At 37.0% G+C, this 23,597-nt stretch overlaps 1 protein-coding gene across 7 annotated transcripts in view; it reads left to right on the top strand.

The window, feature by feature from the left end:
- The window catches only part of BNC2 (basonuclin zinc finger protein 2), a 420,364-nt gene that overhangs the window by 159,340 nt on the left and 237,427 nt on the right, over positions 1-23,597 (top strand). For 6 of the 7 annotated variants that reach the window (XM_045193713.3, XM_045193712.3, XM_024558294.4 and 3 more), the window contains one exon: positions 16,534-16,617. The exons of the other annotated variant lie outside the window; for it this stretch is intronic. In XM_045193713.3, the coding sequence (XP_045049648.2) occupies positions 16,534-16,617 (84 nt within the window). The remainder of the gene's footprint in view (positions 1-16,533; positions 16,618-23,597) is intronic. 7 annotated transcript variants of the gene reach the window in all.

Raw genomic sequence — 23,597 nt, 5'->3', positions numbered from 1 at the left:
CCTTGGCAGAGTTTAATGGCAGGATGATGTAGTCTGTTGTGACTAGTGCATTCCTTTCAGGTTAAACTAGGGAAATGGCATTGTGTTAAAATTCCAAGTCGCATGAATGTTTTATTGCCACAGTGCATTTAGCCCTCTAGGGGAGTGTGTGGTGGCGGGTGGGGGTGGTAGTGACTTACAGGCTCAGGAACTATCAGAAGAACACTTCCCTTGGAAAATTTTACCCACCAGCATGAAGCTGATTTGCTGTAATGGTCACTTAGAAGGGTTTCGCTTTTTCCTAAACTGTGTTTTGCTGTCTGGACAATTAACAGCTGAAGAAAACATGACAAGACACACGCAAAGAGGTTGGGAGATAGAGAATGTGCCAGAAAGGAGCTGCGCTGAGCTGCCTTCTTATGTAAACTGCCAGAGGGAGGGCCCCCTCCCCCGGCCTCAGTCCTTGTCTCCCCCACCCTACCCCCCTTCCCCAGCGTGTGTTTTGCTGTCTTCCTGAAGGCCAGGAGTGATCTGTTAACCTTGCACCACTGACTGGGAGGCCACTGCAGCTCATGGTACTGTATGTTACCATTACTACTCCCTCATTCCTTCTCACTGGTGTTTTTTTTTTAATTTTTTAACTATTTCTCTGTAATAACGGTTTGCATTAGTCAGAGATACAATTTTGGAATGCAGAAGGTCCAAGTTTAAAACAAAACAAACTTAATTATGGGACTGTTTTTTTTCTCTCGGCATTTAGAAGGGCTAAACCTAACCATTCTAATTCAATTGCAGCCAGAGGTTTCCAGTGTGACTTAAAACCATGAATTCTGGAAATAAGGCAGTAAAAGATGCAAGTCACCTGGGTTGTGGATCTTGTAAAGGAACTTAGCTGTGAAACCACGTGAGCGTCTTCAGGGTTTTAGGACATTTTCAGGCTTTGCAGTTGTCTCAGATAAATCCATTTTGCAGATTGCTTTCACCCCTGTCCTTCTCCAGGGAAATTCTTGTCTTAATTCACTGTTCCAGTTGTTTCAGGCTTACAGTTACTGAGGGTGTGTAAAATATGGCTTCAGTTGTAATTGTGCATGTTACATGTAACACTCAGGATTTCTTCATGATTTGATCTGACTCAAGTTAATTTATAATAGATTAAAATGTAGATGTATGAGCAACCTTCTATTTTGCATTGGCTCTTTATTAAATACTCACACATCTGATTTTTTCCCCCAATGAGTAGGAGAAATACGGATTATCTTGGACTTACATAGGGAAAGATATTTTTAATAGTTTGAATTTTAGTTTTGGATTGCCTTTCTATTTCTCTTCGTTTTCAAACCATAATACTTTCCGTGTTCTCATGTTCTTATGTGTCATTTTTTCTTCCTTAATAATGCACACATATATAGATACAGTTGTGTAGGTTTGCCTGTATGTGATACACACTTCGATAAATGCCAAAGAGATACAAGGAACAATTTATGGAGTTGTTACTCTAAGACATTTTTCCATTGATAAGTTATTTTTTAAAATGATATGTAATAGAAGTTTACCTCAAGAATATACCACAAAATAAATTATGGGTGGGTCTGTGTGCCCAACTTATAAATTTCTTGGTACATGTTTATGTATTTATATAAATGGATGATTTTTGTCAAGATAGACCTGAGTTTAATCTGATTAGTGCTGTCTGTACGATGGTTTGTTCTTTATGAACAGTTACATTCACATTGTTTATGGGAGGTCTCAAACCAACAATCAGTCAAATCTATAGAAATATCAAGATTTTATTCGTGAACTTGGCACTTCAAATTTTAAACGAATTCATTAGATATTTCCCTGTACATTCCAGAGAATACTTTAATAATTCTTTTTACTCTCTTGGATGTAGTAAAGTGATAGTGATTTTTGCTTTTAGTTCTAAATTTTAAAGTGAAATTTTTAGCAGACTATTAAACTTACCTTTGTGCATATTTTTCCTTATATTAGATAATTTCAAGATTAATTTTTTTCCTAAATAGCAGAAAAACTTGTTAACAATGCCAAAGTAAGAAAAAAATCTATCATGTACATTTAGAGCATCTAAAAATATATTTATTATCTTAATCATGGAAGCAGTTTTTGATTATCAAAAGGATGTTGTGGTTGTAGTCAGCCCTTTTCACTTGGCCTTATTAAATTTTTTTTGCTTTATAAACCAAGAGGTAAAGGTAGAATTTACTCTAATATCATGTTTCCCTAATAAGAAGATTAGTTGGTTTAGGAATTTTTTGTAAAAATAAAGCATTATTAAAATATCAGTGCTTGTCCTTTCAGCATTTCTGTTCCCCTTGTACCAGACAGGCATTAGCGTTAGGCATTATAGAACTCTTCTGGGGATGTTATAATATTAGACCTGAGTTTGGATGCTTAGTCTTGTGACCTCGTGTAACCTTTATTTTCTTCAATTTTAAAATGGGGGAAAGAACACTTAGCTTGAGAATTTGTTAGGAACATGAAATGAGAGAGCACTTGTATGAAGCTGAAGTACATAGTAGGTATTCAGTAAAGTAGATCCCTGTCTTTGAACTTGCCCTGTGTCAAGCTTCCCTTGGGAAACTTGAATTTTTGGAAACAAGAGGATAAATTTAATTAAAATATTTTAATTTCTTCAATTATCTCTAGGAAAGGAGATAGCAGATATTGGCAGACAACTTTTTCTACCTTATTTATTTATTTATTTATTTATTTATTTATTGGCATCTCTTGTGTTACTCATTAGTCTTGCATTTTGGTCACTCTGCAATATTCTCACCAGGTTGGCCTTCGTGGATATCAGAGTGGTGCTATGATTTCTGTGATAACCAGTTATGGCTAACAGTAGATTGAAGGCAAAGAAACAAACCCAATTCTAATGGATTCTGTTTACCTTTGTATCATCAGTTCTAATCATGTGCTTGTATTGAAGCTTCTTACCTTATTTTAATATTATCATTAGTACTTGATAGTAGAGCTTGAAGTTAAATTTTAGAGGAAATTTTACCCCAGCCTCTTCCCTAGTTTTGTGAATATTCATTCACTTGTATTCATGAAATTCAGGTCACATTAAGGCTTATGGTATTTACACCTCTCAGTACATTTAAACAAAGTAGTAGCAAGCAACATACATATAGGTGTGGGTAACATTTTATCTTATTTTACAGTCTTGCACAATTCCTTAAGTATAGTTAAGGGCTTGGGAACCATTTGTTGAGCAAAATATACTTTTTTTTGTTTTTTTAATCTTGGATTACATTTTTATCAAAAGCAATTGTATTCTCATGTATAGTTCATCAATATTGTCATAGGTGATCTTTGATTAGCATTGCTATTTTGCTTATCACCTAGTTTTTTTTAGCCAACCCTAGTTTGAACATTCTGTATCTTAAGATCTAAAATAAGTATTCAGCTTGGTGTTTACTTTTGTTTGTGACTAAGAGTAGAAGAAGAGGATTGAAAACTATTTATTTCATAACTACGTCTTAGATCACACAATGTGCTGGGGTTGGTATCTATCTTGTTCAGTTATTACAAAAGTACTCAGGGCGGCTACAAGTATTGTCATTTTACAGATTAAATAAGGAAATTACAGAGGAAATAGATGTGTAAAATCTGCATCCAACATGGTGACCCCCAAGTACTTGCTTTTTCCTCTGCCATGTTCTTCTCATCCATCTGTAGCCTAAGCTATTAAAAACAAAGTTGTCAAACCTGCTGTTTTTTTCCCTTTCAAATTAAATTTTTACAAGGAAGCTACTATGTAGAACTGATAAAAATTAAAGCTGCTCTAGATGGGAAGGTGTGCAGTCACAGAGCCCCATCTTTTAGACCTCTACTAGGGATCCATGGAATACCTGACTAGAAAACCATAGGCTAATGTTCCCATACTTGCTAAAAAGGAAGCATAGCAAAACAAACCTCAGTTTTTCCACCTGGGAGTTCATTTTATTTGTCTTGAGCTTGGAGGTACCATTATGGGGAATTCACAGGAAAAGCAAGTTGCTGACTAATTTTAAAAGAGAATATATCTAAAAGAAAAATAGTGTGGGTTAAGTGCAAAAGAAATTAGTTATATCATTGTATAGTTTTTCATGTGTTAACTTTCAGGGCACAGATTTTATTTAATCTTTAGCAATGAAATAATTTTACATAAAAGCCAGTTATAGTTTTAAGTTTAACAGTAATCTGTACCTGCAAATATATTCAGATGATTTCAGTTTGAAAATATTAAATAGCTTTTGTGCTCAACATTATAAAACGGTACAGCATATCTGCAAGAGATATATGTGTGTGTATAGATAATCTGGGCACATATGTATGTTGTGAGGATGGAGAAAATGGAAGATCCAACCCTGAGAAAATAACATAAAAAGCACATTATTTTAAATAAATTCCTTGCAAAAAAAAACATTGACATGGTAATTTCGTAATGTCTTTTTTTTGCATGTAATGTCTTTATAAGCTAGGAATTTTAAGTTTTCTTATGCTAATTTATATTTTATGTAGTACTTCATTAGAAATGTAATTTTTGTTTTATTACCATGGTGGGAAGGGTCCATACTTTTGAGCCGGATGTATCTATGTTTGATATGTTTTATCTCTTCTTTATATGATCTTGGAAAAGTTATACAACCTCTCTGAACTTCAGTCATTTTGTTGACGAAATGGAGCTCAGAAATGTAAAGCCTGGCACAGAGAGGGTGAGCTGTGTTGGTTGGTACTGGCAATTTCTTCTTCTGTAGTTCCTGTTGTAACTAGTTTCACTAAGTGAACTTAGTATCTCTTTATCTAGGGTGGTAGAGGGTTCTTAATTGCTATATCATGTACATATTTGGCCTTTTCAATTACTAGTGTAAAAAACACTTGTGCCAAACTTACTTTTGTTGAAGAAAATGAGAGTGGCAAAAACTCTTTTCTTTCTCTTCACTAAGAATCAGTCACTGAGCAACATAATTCTAAAATCTTATGTGGCCTTTGGGTACTTTATGAACCTTTTTATGGAAACCCAGAAGCACAACACTGATTGAATTAATACATTTCATCAAGGCACTATTCTGTTAACCTCTCCTCTTGCTCTTAACCCACGGATTCTTTTGTAAGAGACTTTTTTGATCCAGTAGTGAGTTTGTCACCTACAGTGGGAATGCCAGTTCATAGATAATGCAGGTTATTGGTAAGCTTAACAGCCTTTCTCTCTTTAAAACAAAGAAAAAGGAAGAACCAAAATAACAGCAACAAAACCAAAACTCCTACCAAACCAAAAAATTCAAAAACATCTTATTTTCTAAAAAACACATTTCTTTATAAAGTGCAGAATCTAAACTTTGCACCCTGATTTTAATTTTTAATAGTTTTAAACTTCTTTTATAGCTTTTGAATAAAGGATATATATTTCTTGTACAGATCTAATTTAAAAAGTACAAACAGAATAAAAACTTAAAGTCTGCCACCAAGAAATCATTTTTTTAAAAGATTTTAATTATTTATTTTTAGAAAGAGGGGATAGGAGGGAGAAAGAGAGGGAGAGAAATATCACTGCGTGGTTGCCTTTCCTGTACCTCCCACTGGGGACCTGGCCTGCAACCCAGGCTTGTGCCCTGACCGGGAATGGAACTGGTGACCCTTTGGTTTTCAGGCCAGCACTCAATCCACTGAGCCATACCAGCCAGAGCAGAAACCATTTTATTAACATCTGTTTAGTCATCTTAATTTACGTCTACATGTCAATGTAGGAGTAGATACTAGTTACATAAAGGGATTATGAATATGTGACTTTTTAAAAAAAACTCATGTCATAGATATCTTTCCATGTCTATAATTATAAATATTTATCATAATGTTAGTATTCCTAGTATTATTATTGTACCATAATTTATTTAATGAGTTCTTGGTTCGTGGACATTGAAGTTGTTGCCAACTCTTTCCTTTTATGAAGAGTGGTGCTTCAATATGAACATTCTTGTTTGCACTTGTATTCTTATTTCCTAAAGGTGAATTCTTGAAAGTGATGTTGCTGGAGAAAGAGCTACAATTTTCCACAGATTAAAACAGGGGTTGGCAAAGTGTTTCTGTATTTCTGTGCTGCCCAGAGAGTAAATATTTTAGGCCACCATATGGTTCCTGTAGCAACTATTCAACTCTGTCTTTGTAGCTGCAAACAATTGTAGATTATGTATGTAAAGGAATAGGCATGGCTGTATTTTAATAAAACTTTATTTAGAAAAGTAGGCATCAGGGCAGCATTTGGCTTTAGGATCAAATGTAGTCGCATACTTTTGACTAGAAACAAAGGAGAAGCTATGATTAGAGATGGCAGTTTACGCCCAGTTGACTGTAAGCTGATCTTAGACGTGTGTTCCTATCTCAGGGCAGTATAATGGGCTGATGGATTTCTTTCCAGATACAGGTCAGTCGATGCCTCCTTTAAAGAGCTTATTAAAGGGAGTTTTTATACCTGTCCCTACTCTGAAGCCTAGTAAATTTTAAACTGTATATATGCCATTATATTTTACCTTTCTATATTCTAGATTTTAGCATATGTTGACAACTTGTGGGACAAAGAAAGACCTCTTAAACTTACATTTTAGAGGAGTTGTATACATTTCCTTACCTCTAGAAGATAGCCTTAATGGAGTCAGGTGTTAGGGGTATCCTGAAGTAAGCTGGAAGGAAAGTCCAGCAAGAGACGTATCAGTTCAGGAGACTATGCCACAAATCAACAGGGTGGCATTGAATTAGTGAACCTTTACAGGCTAAATTCCACTCAGAAGAATGCTCTGTGCATAAGTAGTAACCTCCTTGCTTCTTGAATTTCTGTGAAATAGGAATTATTGGCCCCTAGCTGCCTTAAGGGTATTTGTTGTGGATCAAATGGAATAATGATATAGTTAAAATCACTCTATTTGTAATATTGGGTTACTGATGCCACTATGAATTTTAAGAGATTTATTTATTATTTATTTTGCATGTGTGTGTTGACTATCTGCTGTGTGTAAGGTCGTGTGGTAGGTGCTGTGGGAGAATACAAAGAGAAGTAAATTAGTTCTTGCCCTTAAGGAAAAAAAAATACACACTTCAAGTTCTGTAATGCTGAGAGCCCTAAGGATGGCAGAACAATGGGGAGGAAATTTCTTCCTTTTGAGGGGTATCAGAAAACTGGAAGAAGTGGCATCAGGAAATAAGATTTTCAAATGTATAATGCAGGGGAGGTTATTCTAAAAGAGCAGCTCGAGAACTACCATATTTTTCGGACCATAAGACATGCCTAGGTTTTAGAGGAGAAAAATAGGAAAAAAATTTTGAAGCAAAAAATGTGGTAAAATATTTAATAACATCCTTTAAACAGAAATCCTGTAGTGAGCCAGGTAAGCTACATTCGGACTATAAGACGCACCCCCCATTTTCCTCCCAAATTTGGGGGCGGGGAAAGTGCATCTTGCAGTCTGAAAAATACGGTAGGTCATGCTAGGAAAGACCAAATCAGTAAGGAAGAGACATCAAATAGGAGGAGGAGAAGATAAAGCTGGAAAGACAGGGTAGAGCTAGGTTTTTGAGGGCCAGTTAGGAACTTTAATTGGTAGTTTGTGGGGGACTCTAAACATCATCTGGGAGAATATGTTTGACAGTTGGAGGGGGTGGTATATGGCACTTGTTGGGAAGTATGGAATGATCAAGTTGAGATTATCATTTAAGAATTATGGCAGATGTCTGAGCATGCCTTCATTAGAAGTGATCTGGAGGGTGTATGGGGGTACTTCTGAGGGGGTTAAAAGGGAAGAATGGACAGGCTTTCAGAAATTACTTGGTTTGGGAAATCAGGAGAAAGCTCTTAATCATGATCTATGGTTCTGAGTCTTTGTTAATGGGACTGACATTGCAAAATATAACAATGTCAGGGGAGAGCTGTAATAAACAAAGGGTAGTAATGAACCCATTTGCTTTGCTTGTTTTGCTCAAGGTATTAACTGGATACTTGGAAATTTCTAGTTGGAGCTTGAAAGTGTAGAACTAAAATTTACATGAGAGGTAAGGAATAGGGATTTGGGACTGTTGTCACACGGGTGGCAGAGAAAATATTATTTTACAGCATTTCTGATCATTAGGTAAGTCAGTGACATGTAGCTTTCTATGTGAGGCTATTAACACCAAAAACACACACAAAAAGAAATATATGTGTTTTATCATTTATAAAGCATTCTCTTGTCTACTAATCTAGCCTTCAGCTTCTGAAGCCACTAGATTTCAGGAGTAAAGTATGTTCAATTTGGAAAAAATACCTTATGTTCTATGATTCCCAAAGGAAAGTATAAGAAATTTCATTTTACTTAATCTTCTCAGTATATCCTAAGACTCTCAGTAACAAAGAGATGACATTGGTGGGAAAGATTTATATTCATTTTTTACCTGGTACAGAATGCGGCAGCTTCTCATCTCCCCTAGATCTCACCCCAGTTGAGGTAAGTGCACTTAGGTTTGGGGAAGTAAGTTAGGGAGACGGTGTGTATTCCATAGAAATCAACTTTGTTGGCTTTGGTGTATTTTGTCTTTTTAGTCTGGGATCCTCAGCAGGCTTGGAGGGGGAATTGTGCAGAAGCCAGTATGACCTAGTTTGAGTTGGGAAAGTTTTACTGTATGGAACAGCAGGACTGAGATGCCTTCCTGTTTCCTTTCTTCTCTTAACATTACTTGTGTTCAAACTTTGCATGCAGAGAAAATCATGTTGATTCATTCATTGTCAGCATGCTGTATTATGAGCTTTGGTGGTGTGGTAAAGGCTCGCTCCGCTGCTCTCCTGTTTACAGCAGTCAGAATTTCTCTGGTCAGTTGGTGTGGTACGTGGTCTTCATTCAGGCTCACTCTTCGTGTCAAATAAGGCAAGGGGCTAGTCCAGAGGAACCTGCATCTTTAGCCAACTGCTGTGCATTAAATCTAGTATTACATATTCATTCTATTTCATCTCTTAAACCATATGCATGGACACTTAAACATTTTTTAACCATAGAGGTTTAATATAGGTGGTTCAATGGGTAACTCAAGGTGTTGAGTTTTGGGAGGGGTGATGTTTTTCATTGTTTGGCACATAACACATTTGTCTATTATATTAATTCCTCAAACTCCCTTTTCTGCTTTTCACATACATTTTTCCATCACTGTTTTCTCTTCAGTGTGTTAAATTTAGGAAAGAAAAAAATCCTTTTGATTTGTCCCATTTTGTGTCTTTGATGCAGTAAGATCAAGTTAAATGCACCTACTTTCTCCTGTCTAAAAAAATGCCACACCCTCAAAAAATTCAGGGATTTGGTGATCTTTACTTGATAGTCACCTCTTTCCCCTCGTTAGAAATAATTAAATTCATCCTCACTCTTGATTGCAGTGGAAGACCAGGGAGAGAAGCTGAGTGGAGCAATTCCAGTGGTGAAGTTAAATGTGACCTGGATCATTTCAAAGTGCTTTAGTTTTAATTCTTAAGTTAACATTTGTCCCCAAATCATTTTCTTCTGATGTTTGCGACATATTGTAGAGTTGGCCATACCACTGCTCCTTAAGTGGCTTAATCATTTTGGCTTTTTCTTTTAAGGATCTCCTTTTCTGACATCCTTCTCTCCTCCACAGAGTGAAATTTGGGGAGATCCTGGATTTCATGCCCTGGTTATGCTTCTTCCTTCTTCGCTTGGTTTTTGTTAGGCTATCTCTTCTCAGGCTAAGATTTCATCTGGAGAACTTTTGCCTTACCATTTCTCTTTTGGTTGTCTTGTTTATTTAGGCTAGTGATTCTCAAACACCTGATCACTAAAAACAGGTGGCTGTCACAGTAGGTCTCAGAACCTGCAAAATCATTTCAAACAACTTCCCAGGTGATGCCGATAGTGTTCTTTGACTGAGGAGTGCATCTTGAACCACTGACCTAGACTTTTGGTTTTGTCAGTTTAGTGTTTATTGTTACATTTCCCAAAAGGGTAAACTTCTTCAAATTTTATTTACCTGTTTCTAGTTTTCTGGAGGTTCCTTTTAATCCATAGATCAAGTCTCTAGCATGAAAGAGAACCCAGCAAATTACCTTATGTTTAATTGTAAAGGGCTTGGCTGGGCTATGAGTGGCAGAGTGTGGAATGTGATGCCGCTCTCATGACTTTCCCCAGTGAAGACTTCAGTGGTCAGTCTCTCAGAACCTAGATACACCAGACAGTCTTCTCAACTCGGCATTCTAGGAAGTCTTCTAAAAATTGATTGAGCTGGCCCTTAATTGAGACTAATTGAATAGGTTAATTTTTTAGCTTTCCTAATTGCTCATATTATTCCTTTGACATTTGAGGCTTGCTTTCCTCCCCCGAAATTCCTTCCATCATGTCTGAGACATCTCAGCCCTCATGGGAATGGGGTGCCATGTTGGGGGTGTCTGGGAAAGTATCATTTACCTATAGTGTGTACTTGCTGTATGCTTAGATGACATGTGTCATCTCCTCCAACCTTGCCAACCCTACACAATAATTAGAATCATTCCCAGTTTACAGAGGCAGGAAACAAGGCCCTGAATTGGTAACTAACTGACTAAACTTTACAAGGTACTGCTGGGATTTAAACAGAGGTGTAACTCCAAAGCTGGTGCTTTTTCATTTTACCTGTCTTTAGGATAGTTGGCATTGAGCCTTTAGGGCAGGAAAAAAAAAGTTAACCTGGGCATATACAAGCATTCTTGAAATTTTACTTAATGTCAGTTGTTAGATTTGGGAGTATTATGCTCCTAAGCAAAAATCTGGAGTGTTCAGTTTCCAAAATGCTGAATTAAAAGAATGGTTGCAAACCAATTGAAAATGATCTAACTCTGTGCCTTGTTTTCTTTATATAAAGCCCACCCATGGCACAGGTATAAACAACTTTATTTTCTTTAGTGCTAACACTCTTGTAAAACCAGAGTTGGAGAAATAAATGGACTCTGAAATGGTAGGAGGCTTTTTTAGTAAAACACTAGCATAGTAGTGAGAGAACTTTGTCATAATTTCAGTTCTATCCAACTTATCAAATGCGGAAGAAGACAGTAGTGATAGGCCCCAATTTCTTGTTTAAAAATAAAAGGATGCAATGGAAATTATACCACCCCTTCCTTGTCTGATGTGGGAATTAATAAGTATTATGTATAAAGCCCTTTGAGCACTCTGGAAGGAAGATTCTATGTAATTTTAGCATTATTCATCGTCCATAAAGTTCCTCAGGGTATTAACAGGGAAGAGAGATTTTTTACCTTTTATCCTACATTGCACAATATAAAAACAAGGATTTTTGTTGTTGTTTGTGGTGGGGAAAATCTCCTATAATTTTACCAGCACAGGTTGCTCCTATCAAGGAGCCTAGGGCCCTGTTCTTTGACAGCTCACCCAAGAGTATGGGCTCATGAGACAGAAGGAGAGAGTGAACCTGGATTAAACGGTCCTGGCTCCTGTGAAGATCTCCCCAGCCACTGCCCAAGTCATCTTCTATGTCTGTCAACCTGTTGAGTAGTAGAATCACATACTTGACCCTTTTCTGTTCTCTCTCCTCTCATCTTGATCCTGCAGTTCATTGTTGTCCTGGGATAACTCCACAGGACAATGTCTGCTGTCCTACTCAGTTCTTCTGTAACATGTCTCTCATCCTTATTGTGTACCCATTGACACAACCATGTCTCATCTAGGGCCTTTTAAGACTAAGCACAGTTCTGGCCATTCCCTATGGGAAAATGGATATAAATACTGTTTTGACTTACCAGTAGCAGTAACCAGTAAGCAGTGTTTTCATTCTTAAGCTTTAGGTTCATATAGTTGGTCTTCCTGAGTTTTAGCCTGGGGTTCCGTGGTTGAGAAAATGTAGGCTTGGAATGCTGTCTGTTAGTTAAATCATAACCTGAAAAATTAGGATATAAGTTAACTGCTCATCCAGCAACTCCGCTCACCTTCCTGATTTTCATTTTTTGCATTCATTTATTTTGTAGCAATGTGTTTAGCATACATCCTCATCTTTATAGTGGTGGTTAATTAATTTATTCCTTTCTCTGCTCTTTCTCACACAGGCTCCTGGCTAGCTTATTGTCAAATCCATTTCACTTAATAGTTTTCCTGAATTCTTATCTGAGTATTTTTATCTTTTGCTGCTTGGCATCATCTGACCACTGAAATGAGGCTGAAGTTCCATCAGTGTTTTTCTCTGGCTTAAAATGTGACAGAGCTTGCACCCAGCCATGTCCCTGATTCCTCTGAGAGGACTTGTTTTGGGTTTTCTCTTTCCCTTTATTTTTGAAAATCAGTTTTGTCTACCCATTCTTTTCCAAGTCCTTCTCGGGTTGAGATATTTTCTCTCATCTCTTCATTGCTAGACTAAAGCCACCAAAACACATACACTGCAGAACTGATCTGGGCTTGTGGCCAGCTTAACTAAAGAGACTTGAGCTGACATAGAAGTCAGTTTGTTTATTTAGGCTGTGACTTTTATAGTGTCTGTCAGGCAAGTGCCTACCTGAATGTTTAATGTTTAAAAATAAAATTAAATTTCAAGTGGGCCCTGGTTGTGCAAGAAGCATCTCCGTTTCTATAAGCCCTTTACTCAGTAACACATTTTATTTCCCTAGTTACCCTGTCTGTGCCTCTTTCTCTCTCCCTTTGTCCTCTTCATTACACACACCTTTTGCTTCCACTCTGCTTCAAATATTTTGAACACTGGCTCCCGTTTACAATGTGGGGTTTTCCTGTCTTCTTTTTAGAAATCTTATCCCTAACAGTCTTTATGTGTGTTCTCAGTAAACAAGGAATGTGTGTGTGTGTGTGTGTGTGTGTGTGTAGGAAGCCTGCCATATTTCCTCCCTGCCCCACAGAAAATGTATTTTCTGGAAGCCCTTTTGACACTGAAGTGAATACCCACTGGCCTTCCTTTGCTGAATTCTCCTGAGAAGAGAAAGAGAGAGAGGCCTTTATGCTTGTTGTCATATCTTTTGTTTCTGCTGATTATACACCAAGTAAGTTGTAAATAGCTCTCTCACACACCATGATTCCTTTGAGGTATGTACAGGAGAGTAGATATGCACTCAGCTTCTGCTTACCCTGGGGATTCCAGAGGGTCCCTTTCAAGGCTTCTTATTTCCTGTTACAGCACCAGCAGAATGAAATTTAGATGACTACTAGACAATTACCATCCCGTAATGAAACCTGTGGCAGAATGTTTAGAAACTAGCTGATCAATTTAGTTTTTTCCTTTCTTTTTAACTTAAATGTTTTTGTTACTTTAAAAGCAAAATATGCATTGATTCAAAAAATAATTTTAAAAGTTCCCTTAGTCTTACTTCTTTTCAGAGATAAAAATCACTGTGAATATTTTGCAGAAATCATCGGAGAACTTAGTTTTAAAGTATGGCATTGAAACAGAGACTGAACACTAGCATGAGGGAAAGTGAATAAAACTGGAATTCCCCAAATCCATTTAAATTTTATATGCCAGTGAAAACAGTGGTTGGGTATACACCATATTTTATTATTTTATTTAAAGTAGAGTAATAATAAGAATTTAGACAATTTATTTCTGCTCTTTCTGTTTTGTTTTGGGTTTGGGGTTTTTTTTTATTGCTTTATAGCTAGCTGTTTAACAGCTAAGGCTTCTAAATCAAAAGGCCCAATTGTCTAGGGGGGCTGAATTATAACTAATTAGGTTATCAACTTTTATATCCTTTGTATTTTCCTTGGTACATTTTGATGAATTAGGAGGTAGATATCACTTGCCTTTTCCTTAAAACCTTTTTCTCTGTTTGATAATTAATAGCACTTATGATGTGGGCGCAGGCATATTGTTAGACAATGAACCCATCTGTGAAACTGCAGTTTTGTTTGAATCTCAATTTTCTTATCTTTAAAATATGGGAGTCCATTTTTATGGACACTTAATGGGGTATTTTTCTGTTCTGAAATTCTAGGCTTCTAACTATGCGAGTGCTATCTACTTCTAGTTCCTTTATGTGATTTGGATTATTGAAACACTCTGGTAGCTTGGCACATTTTTCTTCAACTTATTCACAGAACTTTTTGTTTTCTCTCAGGAACTGTTTTATTTCTAAGTGTCTGAGGTTGTAATTGAGTGTAATTGTACTTGTTTAACTGTCTCCTTTCCTACTGAGAGTATTTATAAAACACATTCTGTGAGGGGGAAAAGGAACTAGAAACTTAGTATTTGTGACATGGTCAAATAATATTAAGGTAAGTGGCAATTTGTTTTGTGTACGTGGAATAAAGTTTTTTTTACACTTAATTTCCGTATATACATTATGGCTCTTGGGTTCCGCTTTAATTGGTTAAGTAGTTACAATTATTGAGGTTTTATAGGAAGCATTTTGGGGGGTTTCATTTTGATTCGGAATATTCTACGATGAATTTTTCCCAATCTTTCTATTGCACTCCAGGGAGAATTACTGTTGCATGACTCATTAGTGCCCTTCTGTATGTCAGCTGAGGGATGGAATCAGCACTATTCTGTGTGACACAACACAAATGCTCAGTGTCTCTACTCTTCTCCATGCCCCGTTTCTTTCTCTTCTTCAAGTTAGAGGATAAATTCTCTTTTACATTGCTTATGTGGTCCTAGGCCACATAGCAAATAGTAGGTCTTGGTTGCTGGGAATACCTTCTTCATTTCCTTTGTCTTCTTTGTAATTTCTTTCATGTGAAACATCAAAAAATGCCCCTAGATTGGATGCCGCTAAATGTACCTATTACATGTTTTTTATTAACTTCTTTGAAATACATTCTCAGTCTTTCTTCCTCATTTTTTAAGTTTGGGCTATGCAACTTTTTAGCATGTGACTCTGCCCTAGGTATCTCCTCTAAGCTTCAGTTTTTTTTCATTTGTCAAATGCAGATGCCCATATCCCATAAGACTGTTGAAAGGGGGGAAAAAACAGGTTATTTCTGTATGTAAGGTACCCATATGGTGACTGGCTCATTCCAAGTGCTCAGTAAATGTGACCTCGCTTTCCTTTCCCTCTTGGGCTTCTTCATTGGTGAAATTCCTGGGTAAAGAAAAGAGTGGTTTATTTCAAAGACAGATGATACTCTGTCCATTTTGTGTTATGGACAATAGGCAGGAAGAAAGAGTGAGAGACTAAAAAGGATAGGAGAGCTGAATCTAAAATATTTGAAGAGTTGTCTGAATGCTTTTTTAATAACTAGCGATATTCATTAGTGAACTTGCAAAATGAAGCTTATTGACGTTGTTTAAATTTGGAGAAGTGAACTGATTTGTGGGTCAAAAGAAAGAGGGAAATACCTTGTAAGGCAGCACGCTTGGCTGAAAAGTGATCTCTAAACAAAGAAAATTGATTGGCACAGACCATCCTAATTGGAGTTTAAAAAAATGAAACAAAACAAAATACCAAAGGAAGGCTTTGATAGGTCCAGGTGAAGTGAATCTTATTGATGGATCGAGATTCTGATACATATAGATAGATGTATATGATTAATGAAGATATAGTATATCTTTGAAATCGTTGAGTATTAGAGAAATTTTTTAAAAAGGAGAAAACAGGTTTAGATCAAATCTAAATCTTCCTTTCCTTACCTTAAAAAGTATAAAACAAAGTTAGCAAGTTATAGTAGGCAGTATTTCAGGGTGAGAATGACTATTGATAATAAATAACTTAATTTTTAAAACTTTATTTTTATTATTGACACTATTACAGATTTCTCCCTGTTGCTCCCCTTTTCCTCCTTTACCCAGCCTCTCACCACTCCCTTCCCTCTGGCCATCACCACACTGTTGTCTGTTTCTGTGGTTTATGCATATATGTTCTTTGGCAAATCCCTTCACCTTCTTTCAAAAGTAAGTAAGTTACTCCATGGATGAAATAAATAACTTACTTTTGAAAGGGAATTTTAGTGGCTTTCAATGTAGAATTCTAGAAACAGAAACATTCACTAAATTAAAGTTGTATTTGTTATTATTTTTATTATTAGAACAGACATAAAATAAAACTCTTTAATGATAGTAAGTAAATAAATAATAAATATTAATAAATAACACTGCCTGTGCTATCTTCTACCAGGAACAGGAAAAATAAGTTTGAATAGGGATTTTTAAAATGCAAAGGAACTTTAAACATTATAGAATGCAATTTTCTTAATCCTCATATAAGAAAATTAAAAGATAGAGGAAAAATATCAAGCAGCCATTCTGCTTCTTTTTCTCTTCTCTTATTTTCTCCTTGTATGCCTTTTTACCTTCCTCCTTTCTTCTTTCTGAACAGATATTTAAGTGCCTGCTCTATGCTCCGTGCTGTAGACACAAGCAGGAATAACATTTATGTGGATCTTTTCTTCTTGGAATTTACCTTCTTGATAGTTAATAAATTTGGATGTATGCTCTTTACAATACGTTTGACCTACTAAGTGTCAAAAACCTGTGAAGCCATGATGGCCTGTTTCAGAACTGCACTTGGGGTGCCCCTGCTTGTGCCTGGGTCAAGTGTGTTTGTGTGTAGTTCTCAGCCTCCACACCCAGCATCTATCTAACTCAGCCATATTCCCCCAGGTTCCAGTGGCATGTGCTGGCAGAGTGCTGGGTGCAGACTTCTGCCCAAACCTGGAGGAGCCAGACCAGAGGCTGGAAGTCCAGGTTGGAGTCTTATTGTTTTATCAGTTGGGGGTGGTGTGACAGAAATGGTGGTCCTCGAAGGCCATACAGATGTGTCAGTGACATCAGGAGACAGACAGCCATTGAGAAAAATGTGAAAACGGGACCAATGTAGCATATGTGCAACAAAAAGTTCTTTTCAGGATAAGTTTTCTGTAACTGGAGATCGATCATTTATTTATCCAAGAGATAGTATATACTGCAGTGGGTAAGACCATGGTATCTGAAGGCTGGCTGCCCAGGTGACACAAGCTGCCGTGAGCCCTTTGACAAGTCACTCAACCTAACTGAGCTTTAGCTTTGTCATGTATGAAATGAAGTTCTACCACACAAGGTGATCATGAGCATTAAATGTTCTAATGTATACCTAGAAGTTAGCATAGGGCCCGGTACACAACAGGCACTCCAGGAATATTAGCTCTCATTTTTTAAATCATCATCAACATGCGCTAAGCACTGTTTGAGGCACTGGGGATACATGGGGAACAAGTCATACTTCCTGTATTATGGTTTCCCAGCTCAGGAGAGTGGAAACCATTCAACTGGGCACTGCATTAGAAAAATAAGACTCATTAAGTAACTTCCTTCTTCATGGATTGGAAGATATGTCCCCTGGTAAAATGCTAAGTTTATTAGCAAAGTACATTTTTGTGAAAGTATTGACTTGGAATATAGTTCTTTTTGTGTGGTCTTGAGGCAATCAAAGCAGTTTGTTATATTGCAAATTAAAAATATAAATATGACATCTAAACTATTGTGTCTTCCTCCATGTACCTTCAATTATTTAAGGATTGTGCCAATGATGCAAAGATACAAGCTGAAGTTTCAACACGGATGCCATTCCCTAGTATGAGCAAACTCACAGTATTTTTTAGAGCTTCCATTTGGTATCATTTTCTAAAATTTTTAGACTTGAGGGATGAGCACAGTGAGTTCAATTTTAAAACATTTTAGTGGTTTAGACACCCCATATGAAAAGAAAATAGTTTTAAAAATTACTTCTTCATAGTGGGAGTGAAGGTAGACGTGGTGGTAAGAGGAGGTTTCAGTTTTTATGGTACTGAAGGGTACACCATCTCTTGCACACCTGCTCTTGGACCAGGGAAGGCCACCTGTGCTCTTCAGTGCCACAAACTGGTACTGTCTGGGTGGTGTATGGCTATGATGCAACAGAAAAGCAGGTGTGACACATATGAGACATGATCATTTATTTCCCAGTTTCAGAAAGTTAACAGCTTGCGTGTGACACATAAATGCAGAGTGATGGAAGACTTGTTGGGGGGAATAGTCTGACCTTTGACCTCTTTGCATAGGACAATTGATGGTCTTCAAACATATCACCTGGAATGGTCTGTCATGGGTGGCTGTTGGATAATTTGTTTTTGAACCTTGAGTTATGGTGCAAAGAGCAATGGGTTTTGCAGATGTGAGTGTGTGAAATAAAACTGAAAGAGACCAATGGAGCACAATATTATAACATACCAAGGGAGAAAATGTGTATTTACAAATTTAAGTGAAACTCTGGTCATAGGTAGTTAAACAGATTGTGGAGCTGACAATTCAGCATAGGCTTTGCAAAGAAGACCAAGCTCCTGGGCATAGAAATGAAAGTGCTCATTTTATTGGATTCCTCCTCTTGCAACACCATTTTGGCAGACTGAGTGGAAAGGTTGCATCTGTCAAAAGGTAGTCAACTATGGTGAATTGGTGAATTAGCTGGGACCCACTTGAACCATGTCCTTCTTTTTTTCCTCTTCCTTGCTAAATATGACTTCCATACATTTTAATAATATCTAGTACATATCCATATTACATCAGTCATAATAAACTTGACACTTAATATGTTCTTCACAATCTAACAATTCCAGGGGTAGTTTTTAGCTTAGAGTCCTTTCATTCTTGCCATGGAATGTAGTCTGGTATTTGGTTCCCCGCCTCTCCCGCCCTATACAGAATTGGCCGTTTCTTATTTTTTAGTCCAAATCTACACTCCAGGGAACTCACTATAGGACTTGCCAGGGTCATCAGAGTCATTTATTTTTCCCGCTTGAATCTCAGGCTTTCCCTGAGGGCCAGGCATTATAACCGCCAGAGGATTTGCTGTTTGGCCTCTTGATTCTGAGAATAACCCCCTGGGCACCTTGATTTAGGAGCAACAGTTTGTTTATACTTTTTCCTAGGAAGGATTTTCATTTAGACACAGAGTACCCATATCTGATCTACTTTTATATTCATGAGTTTTCAGGACTGCTGGAGTCACTTCCTGTTCTTACCTGCTTCCTTTTAACCCTTTGCTCTTATCTCTTAATTTTCAGATGGTTTGGCAACATTATTGTTTAATAATCCCAAGATTCCTGACACTCTTTCATGAATATTCCTTTGGTTTTTAATGATTATAATCCTTGAAGTCTGTGTCTGACTGGACTTTTGCAGGGACATCTGCACTTTTTTTGTGTTAATATGCTTGATTTAGAAAAGAAGCTGGAAATCAAGACTTTGATTCACTAACTTTATTTTCCTCAGTGGCTTTTGAAGTAGATATGAAACTACTTTCTTCACCTGGGGATGTTAAGTTAACTGAGATATAGTAGCTAAAAATTGTGTTCTTATGTAATTATTTTATAAGAAATGGTTATTCTGATTTATACTCTCTTAATTGCTATTAAATATTTTATTTTTAATCAGAGAAAAGTTACTTTTTAGTCTTAATGGAGCCTTATCATGTATTAAGTTGTTACTGTAGGCCCAGCTCATTTCCTTTCTTGGTTGGGAATTCAAGATGTGGGGTTTGACTTGATATTTTTCACCACTAATGTGCTTAGAAAATTAGAGTAAATAGTGAACCAATATTTCAGTACCAGATTAGATCCAATTTACTGTGATGTTTCATAAACCACAGACTCCTTTCTTCTGTGAATGCATGAAGGATCACTTTTTTTTTTCCAGACATACCGGGATGCAAGTGTAAATTTCCATAAAATTTAAATGAGGTGCTTCCTGTAATTAATGAACAATTGTGGCTGCTCTCTAGTCTGCATTGTAATTAACCGTGATCAGGCTTGTTTAGTGATGACACTGTTCCTGTAATAATTTGACAAGCTACTGTGAATTTGCCAGGTTATTAAACAACCTGCAGCATTCACTTACGGAATCACAGGGACAAGCTTGGCGGCTGCTGCTAGTTAAATGCAGCATAAGGGTGAACCAAGAGCTTCCATGGAAGTCTGTAGATCACATGAACAGATTTAAATTCTTTTGATTTTTGGACAAGTTAATTTTGCGTGGGGTATCTTGAAAAGTTTTTTATTACCTGATAAACTGACTGAGGCAAACCTGGTCATTTTTATTAATTCACAATGAAGTTAGCAAATTTTTTATATTGTTATCACCAGTGTGGACTGAACAGAATCTGAGATTTTCTCTTCCCGCCCTATTAAATAGGTATAATTATTTTTTTAAAACCCAACAGTTTCCTCCCCAAATTCATTCCCAACCTCCCTCAAATATAAGTTCACTTTTTTTTAGTGTGTGTTAGAAATAATAGATGACCTTGTGCTAAACACAGTCATGTCACAGGTAGAGTGAGTGATGCAGATGGACTGGTAGACTTATGTCCATGGTCACTAGTGCACCCGCCTTCCCCAGCCCCCTTCAGGTTAAGAACTGTTCAAAACGTTACTGTCTAGTTACTGTGGTGTCTTTCATTCAGATTCTGTTTATTGACTAAACCACAAGGATTCCTGCCCAAAGTACCAGGCGGTCTATGCTTGACTGATTTTGATTTTCTAACATCAGCCCTGGGGTTTATTTGAAAAATGTACGTACACTGCAGCTTTAACAAGTCAAGTGAGTGCATGTTTTTGACCATGGAATAGAGTATATCTGAAGATCATTAAATTTAGTGGGGATAAGGAGGGGTGCAAAATAAGTGTAGTAGTCATCGTACCCCATTACAGTGTGTGTGTGTGTGTGTGTGTGTGACACATGGTTTTTGTCTTTTCATCTTCTCCAAGAGCCAGAAAGTTTCCTGCTGTTCTCTTTCCAGCTATTGACAAATGATTGCCAGATGTGAGATCTTTGCAGTGCTCTTTCCCTCAGCAAACCTGCAGCGATGGGATATTTGATTCTCCCTTGCCCATTTCATCTCCTTTCCACATCTGCCAGGGACACACAAGCAATACATCCCTACATGAGAGTTTAAAGTTTTTTCAGCTCCCTTTTCCCCTTCGATAAAGTGTTTGGAGACAACAGAATGAGGTCCATATGAGTCTCTCCCAACTTCACTATGAAATTAGTTGTTTATTTCACTTATCTACCTCTCAGTAATTGAATATTTCATTTTAGTTATGGTCCACGGAAAATGTGATGCAAGTCCGGGAGTACTAAGGGTTTCCTATTGTCTGCTTGCTGCAAGTATGCCATCAACACAAGTTTTCTCTGATCCCTCAATTCTGATAAAAACTAGACTGTTTGTTTCATAGAACTTCTTAGCAAAGTAATTTTAATAAACAACTGTCAAAATATTAAGTGTAGCATGTCTGGTAAAATTCAGTAGTCATTTAAGATTAAAACAGCCATCTGTGAGGGGGAAAATTCAACTTGTTTGGCTTGATTATCTTACCTTGTGTTTGTATCCATTGTCAAAGTTGAAATGGATGAAATCCTAGTTTTAATCCCAAATAGCTTATAAAAGAGAAAGTACACTGAGTTTTGGAGGCATCTGAAATTAGTCTGTGCAGGCCACACACATAATCACGACCATGCACAGAAGCCTTTTGTATCTGCTTGGAATCTCTATTGATATTGATTTTTTTTCTCATCTCAGTTTAAAAATATTTTCCAAAATGTTCTTATAGCTCATGTTCATACTATAGGGTGGGCTGACACAGGTGGCCTTTCAGTTTTCCTATTACACTTTTTGGCAAACGAAAAGGCCCCTTATTCCCTGAATAAGATCAGCATTTTTATTTTTTTTTAACTTTTAAAAAATAATCCATAAAATGTCTGCCACATGTTCACTAGTTGATGGAAATGTTTTCCAAATTAGAGCTATAGTATTGGATTCTTACCATAAAAGTTCTAGTGTGTTTATTTCTGCAACCGTCTTAGCTACCTGTGATTATGCAAATTTATTTTTCATTTTTTGGTGAAATTCAAAATGACAAATATAAGGTACTATTTTTGAATTTCTACACTCGGGAAAGAAATTTTTGTTAAGGAAAGAGTAAATGGCTTTGCCCATTTTAGAATAAATAAAGGAGAAGTGCAAAGTCTGATTTTCAGTATGTTCTTAAAAAAATTAACAAATAACAGCAAACAAAACCTAATAGGAAGAAAAACAAAAAGCCAACAGCTCCTGAAAAGACTAAATCCTACTAAGCCTAAGAAAAAGAGGTAATTGAGATTCATCAAGATGAATACATGAAATGTGTGCAACTTTTTGTACACCGATTATAGCTCAGGAAAGCATGAAAAGGAAAATGGGGTAAAACTGTTGTACACCATTTTGGCAACTTGTGATAAACATCTTGCTATTGGAAGTGTCTACTGAATAATAGAGGAAAATTATAGTTGAAAATGTAGACAGTGATAAACTATTCAAACTATTCACTATCAAAAACACAATGATCAAGATTAATGTGGTAAATTAAAAAAAACAACACTCCCAAAACAAAACTAACCAAATTCAAAAAGGATCCCTGTGGAGAGGTTTATATTTTTATTGTCCTTTGACATTCCCCAAGGACAGACGCCTTACGAAGCACCTTAGTGGGTGCCAGTGGCTGGGAAGGTGGAGGTGAAGAATTCTTTCATAAAACAACAAGGTTAGGAACTCCTGTGGCAGGAGCCAAGTTCCTCTGAGTTTAGATCACTTCACATAATTTGCCCTTGTTAATGCATTTGCTGGTTTCTCATGCCATCCTCTTTTTCCTCAACATGGTTACTGTGGGAGGCAGAGAGGTGCTAAGCAATGGAGGTGTCATCCGGCCCGTGTACCTAGGGAACGTCCTTCAGAGGACGACTTGTCACCAGCCGTCAAAGAAGAGAGTGGCTTTGTGGTCTCTGAACATCTGGCAGTGCTGCACAGGAAGCTGAGGGGGTGTCATTAATTGTGATGAAATAATTTAAACCATCAGGAATAAATGAGGCTGTTAAGCTAAGTTCAGATTCCATTTGCCATGCACATGTGTCTAGCAGCCTGTGTGCAGTTAAAAAAAATTGAATTATATTAGCTCATGAGTAGAAGTGAAACAGATACTGTAAATGAAACAAGTTGCAGTGTAGTGATGACATTGTGTTGAACCACTTCACAGAGTTACAGTTTGTAGGATCAATATATTGAAAGTGGTACATTATTTAATTAATTTTTATATAAAAGAATTCTTATGGTATTGAGGGGTTCTACTAAGGATCAAGTGGTTTATTGGAGCACAAAGAGAATGGGTAGGTGGATTGGTAGAAAGAAGCCATCAGATCAAGGCAGGGTGGGTGGGATTCTTAGCCTACTGAGCCAGGCTTAACTGATGGACAGCTTACCTTTCTATAGAATCTGGCTTTGAGTACAATATTTGGTGCTGTTGCTCTGCATACGTACTCCAGGCTAGGGGACAATTTCTGACAACCAACTTGGGATGTCCTTTTGGGAGCATCTGACACTTGGACACATCTTTGTAGTTTTCTCGAGAATAAGAACAAATATTTCTGGTGATAGATTACTGCTCATGCAAATGAACATATTTTTAAGGCTTTGCACAATCAGTGAAGACTGATCTCAGATGTAATTTTCAGGCGCTGTGGAACAGGGCAGCCCTAATTTCTTTACAAAGGAAAGACTGTCAGGTTTGGAATGTCGGGACATCTCTGAGGTTTTGAGCATTAAACGGAGTATGGTGTGTAGGTTCCAAAGTACATTTCTAAAATAAGTCATTCCTTTTACACATAAGCAGAGTTTTCAAACTTGA

The sequence above is a fragment of the Desmodus rotundus genome, chromosome 1 (assembly GCF_022682495.2).
Source record: "Desmodus rotundus isolate HL8 chromosome 1, HLdesRot8A.1, whole genome shotgun sequence".
Taxonomy (NCBI): Eukaryota; Metazoa; Chordata; class Mammalia; order Chiroptera; family Phyllostomidae; genus Desmodus; species Desmodus rotundus.
This window is presented reverse-complemented; position numbering and strand designations above follow the sequence as displayed.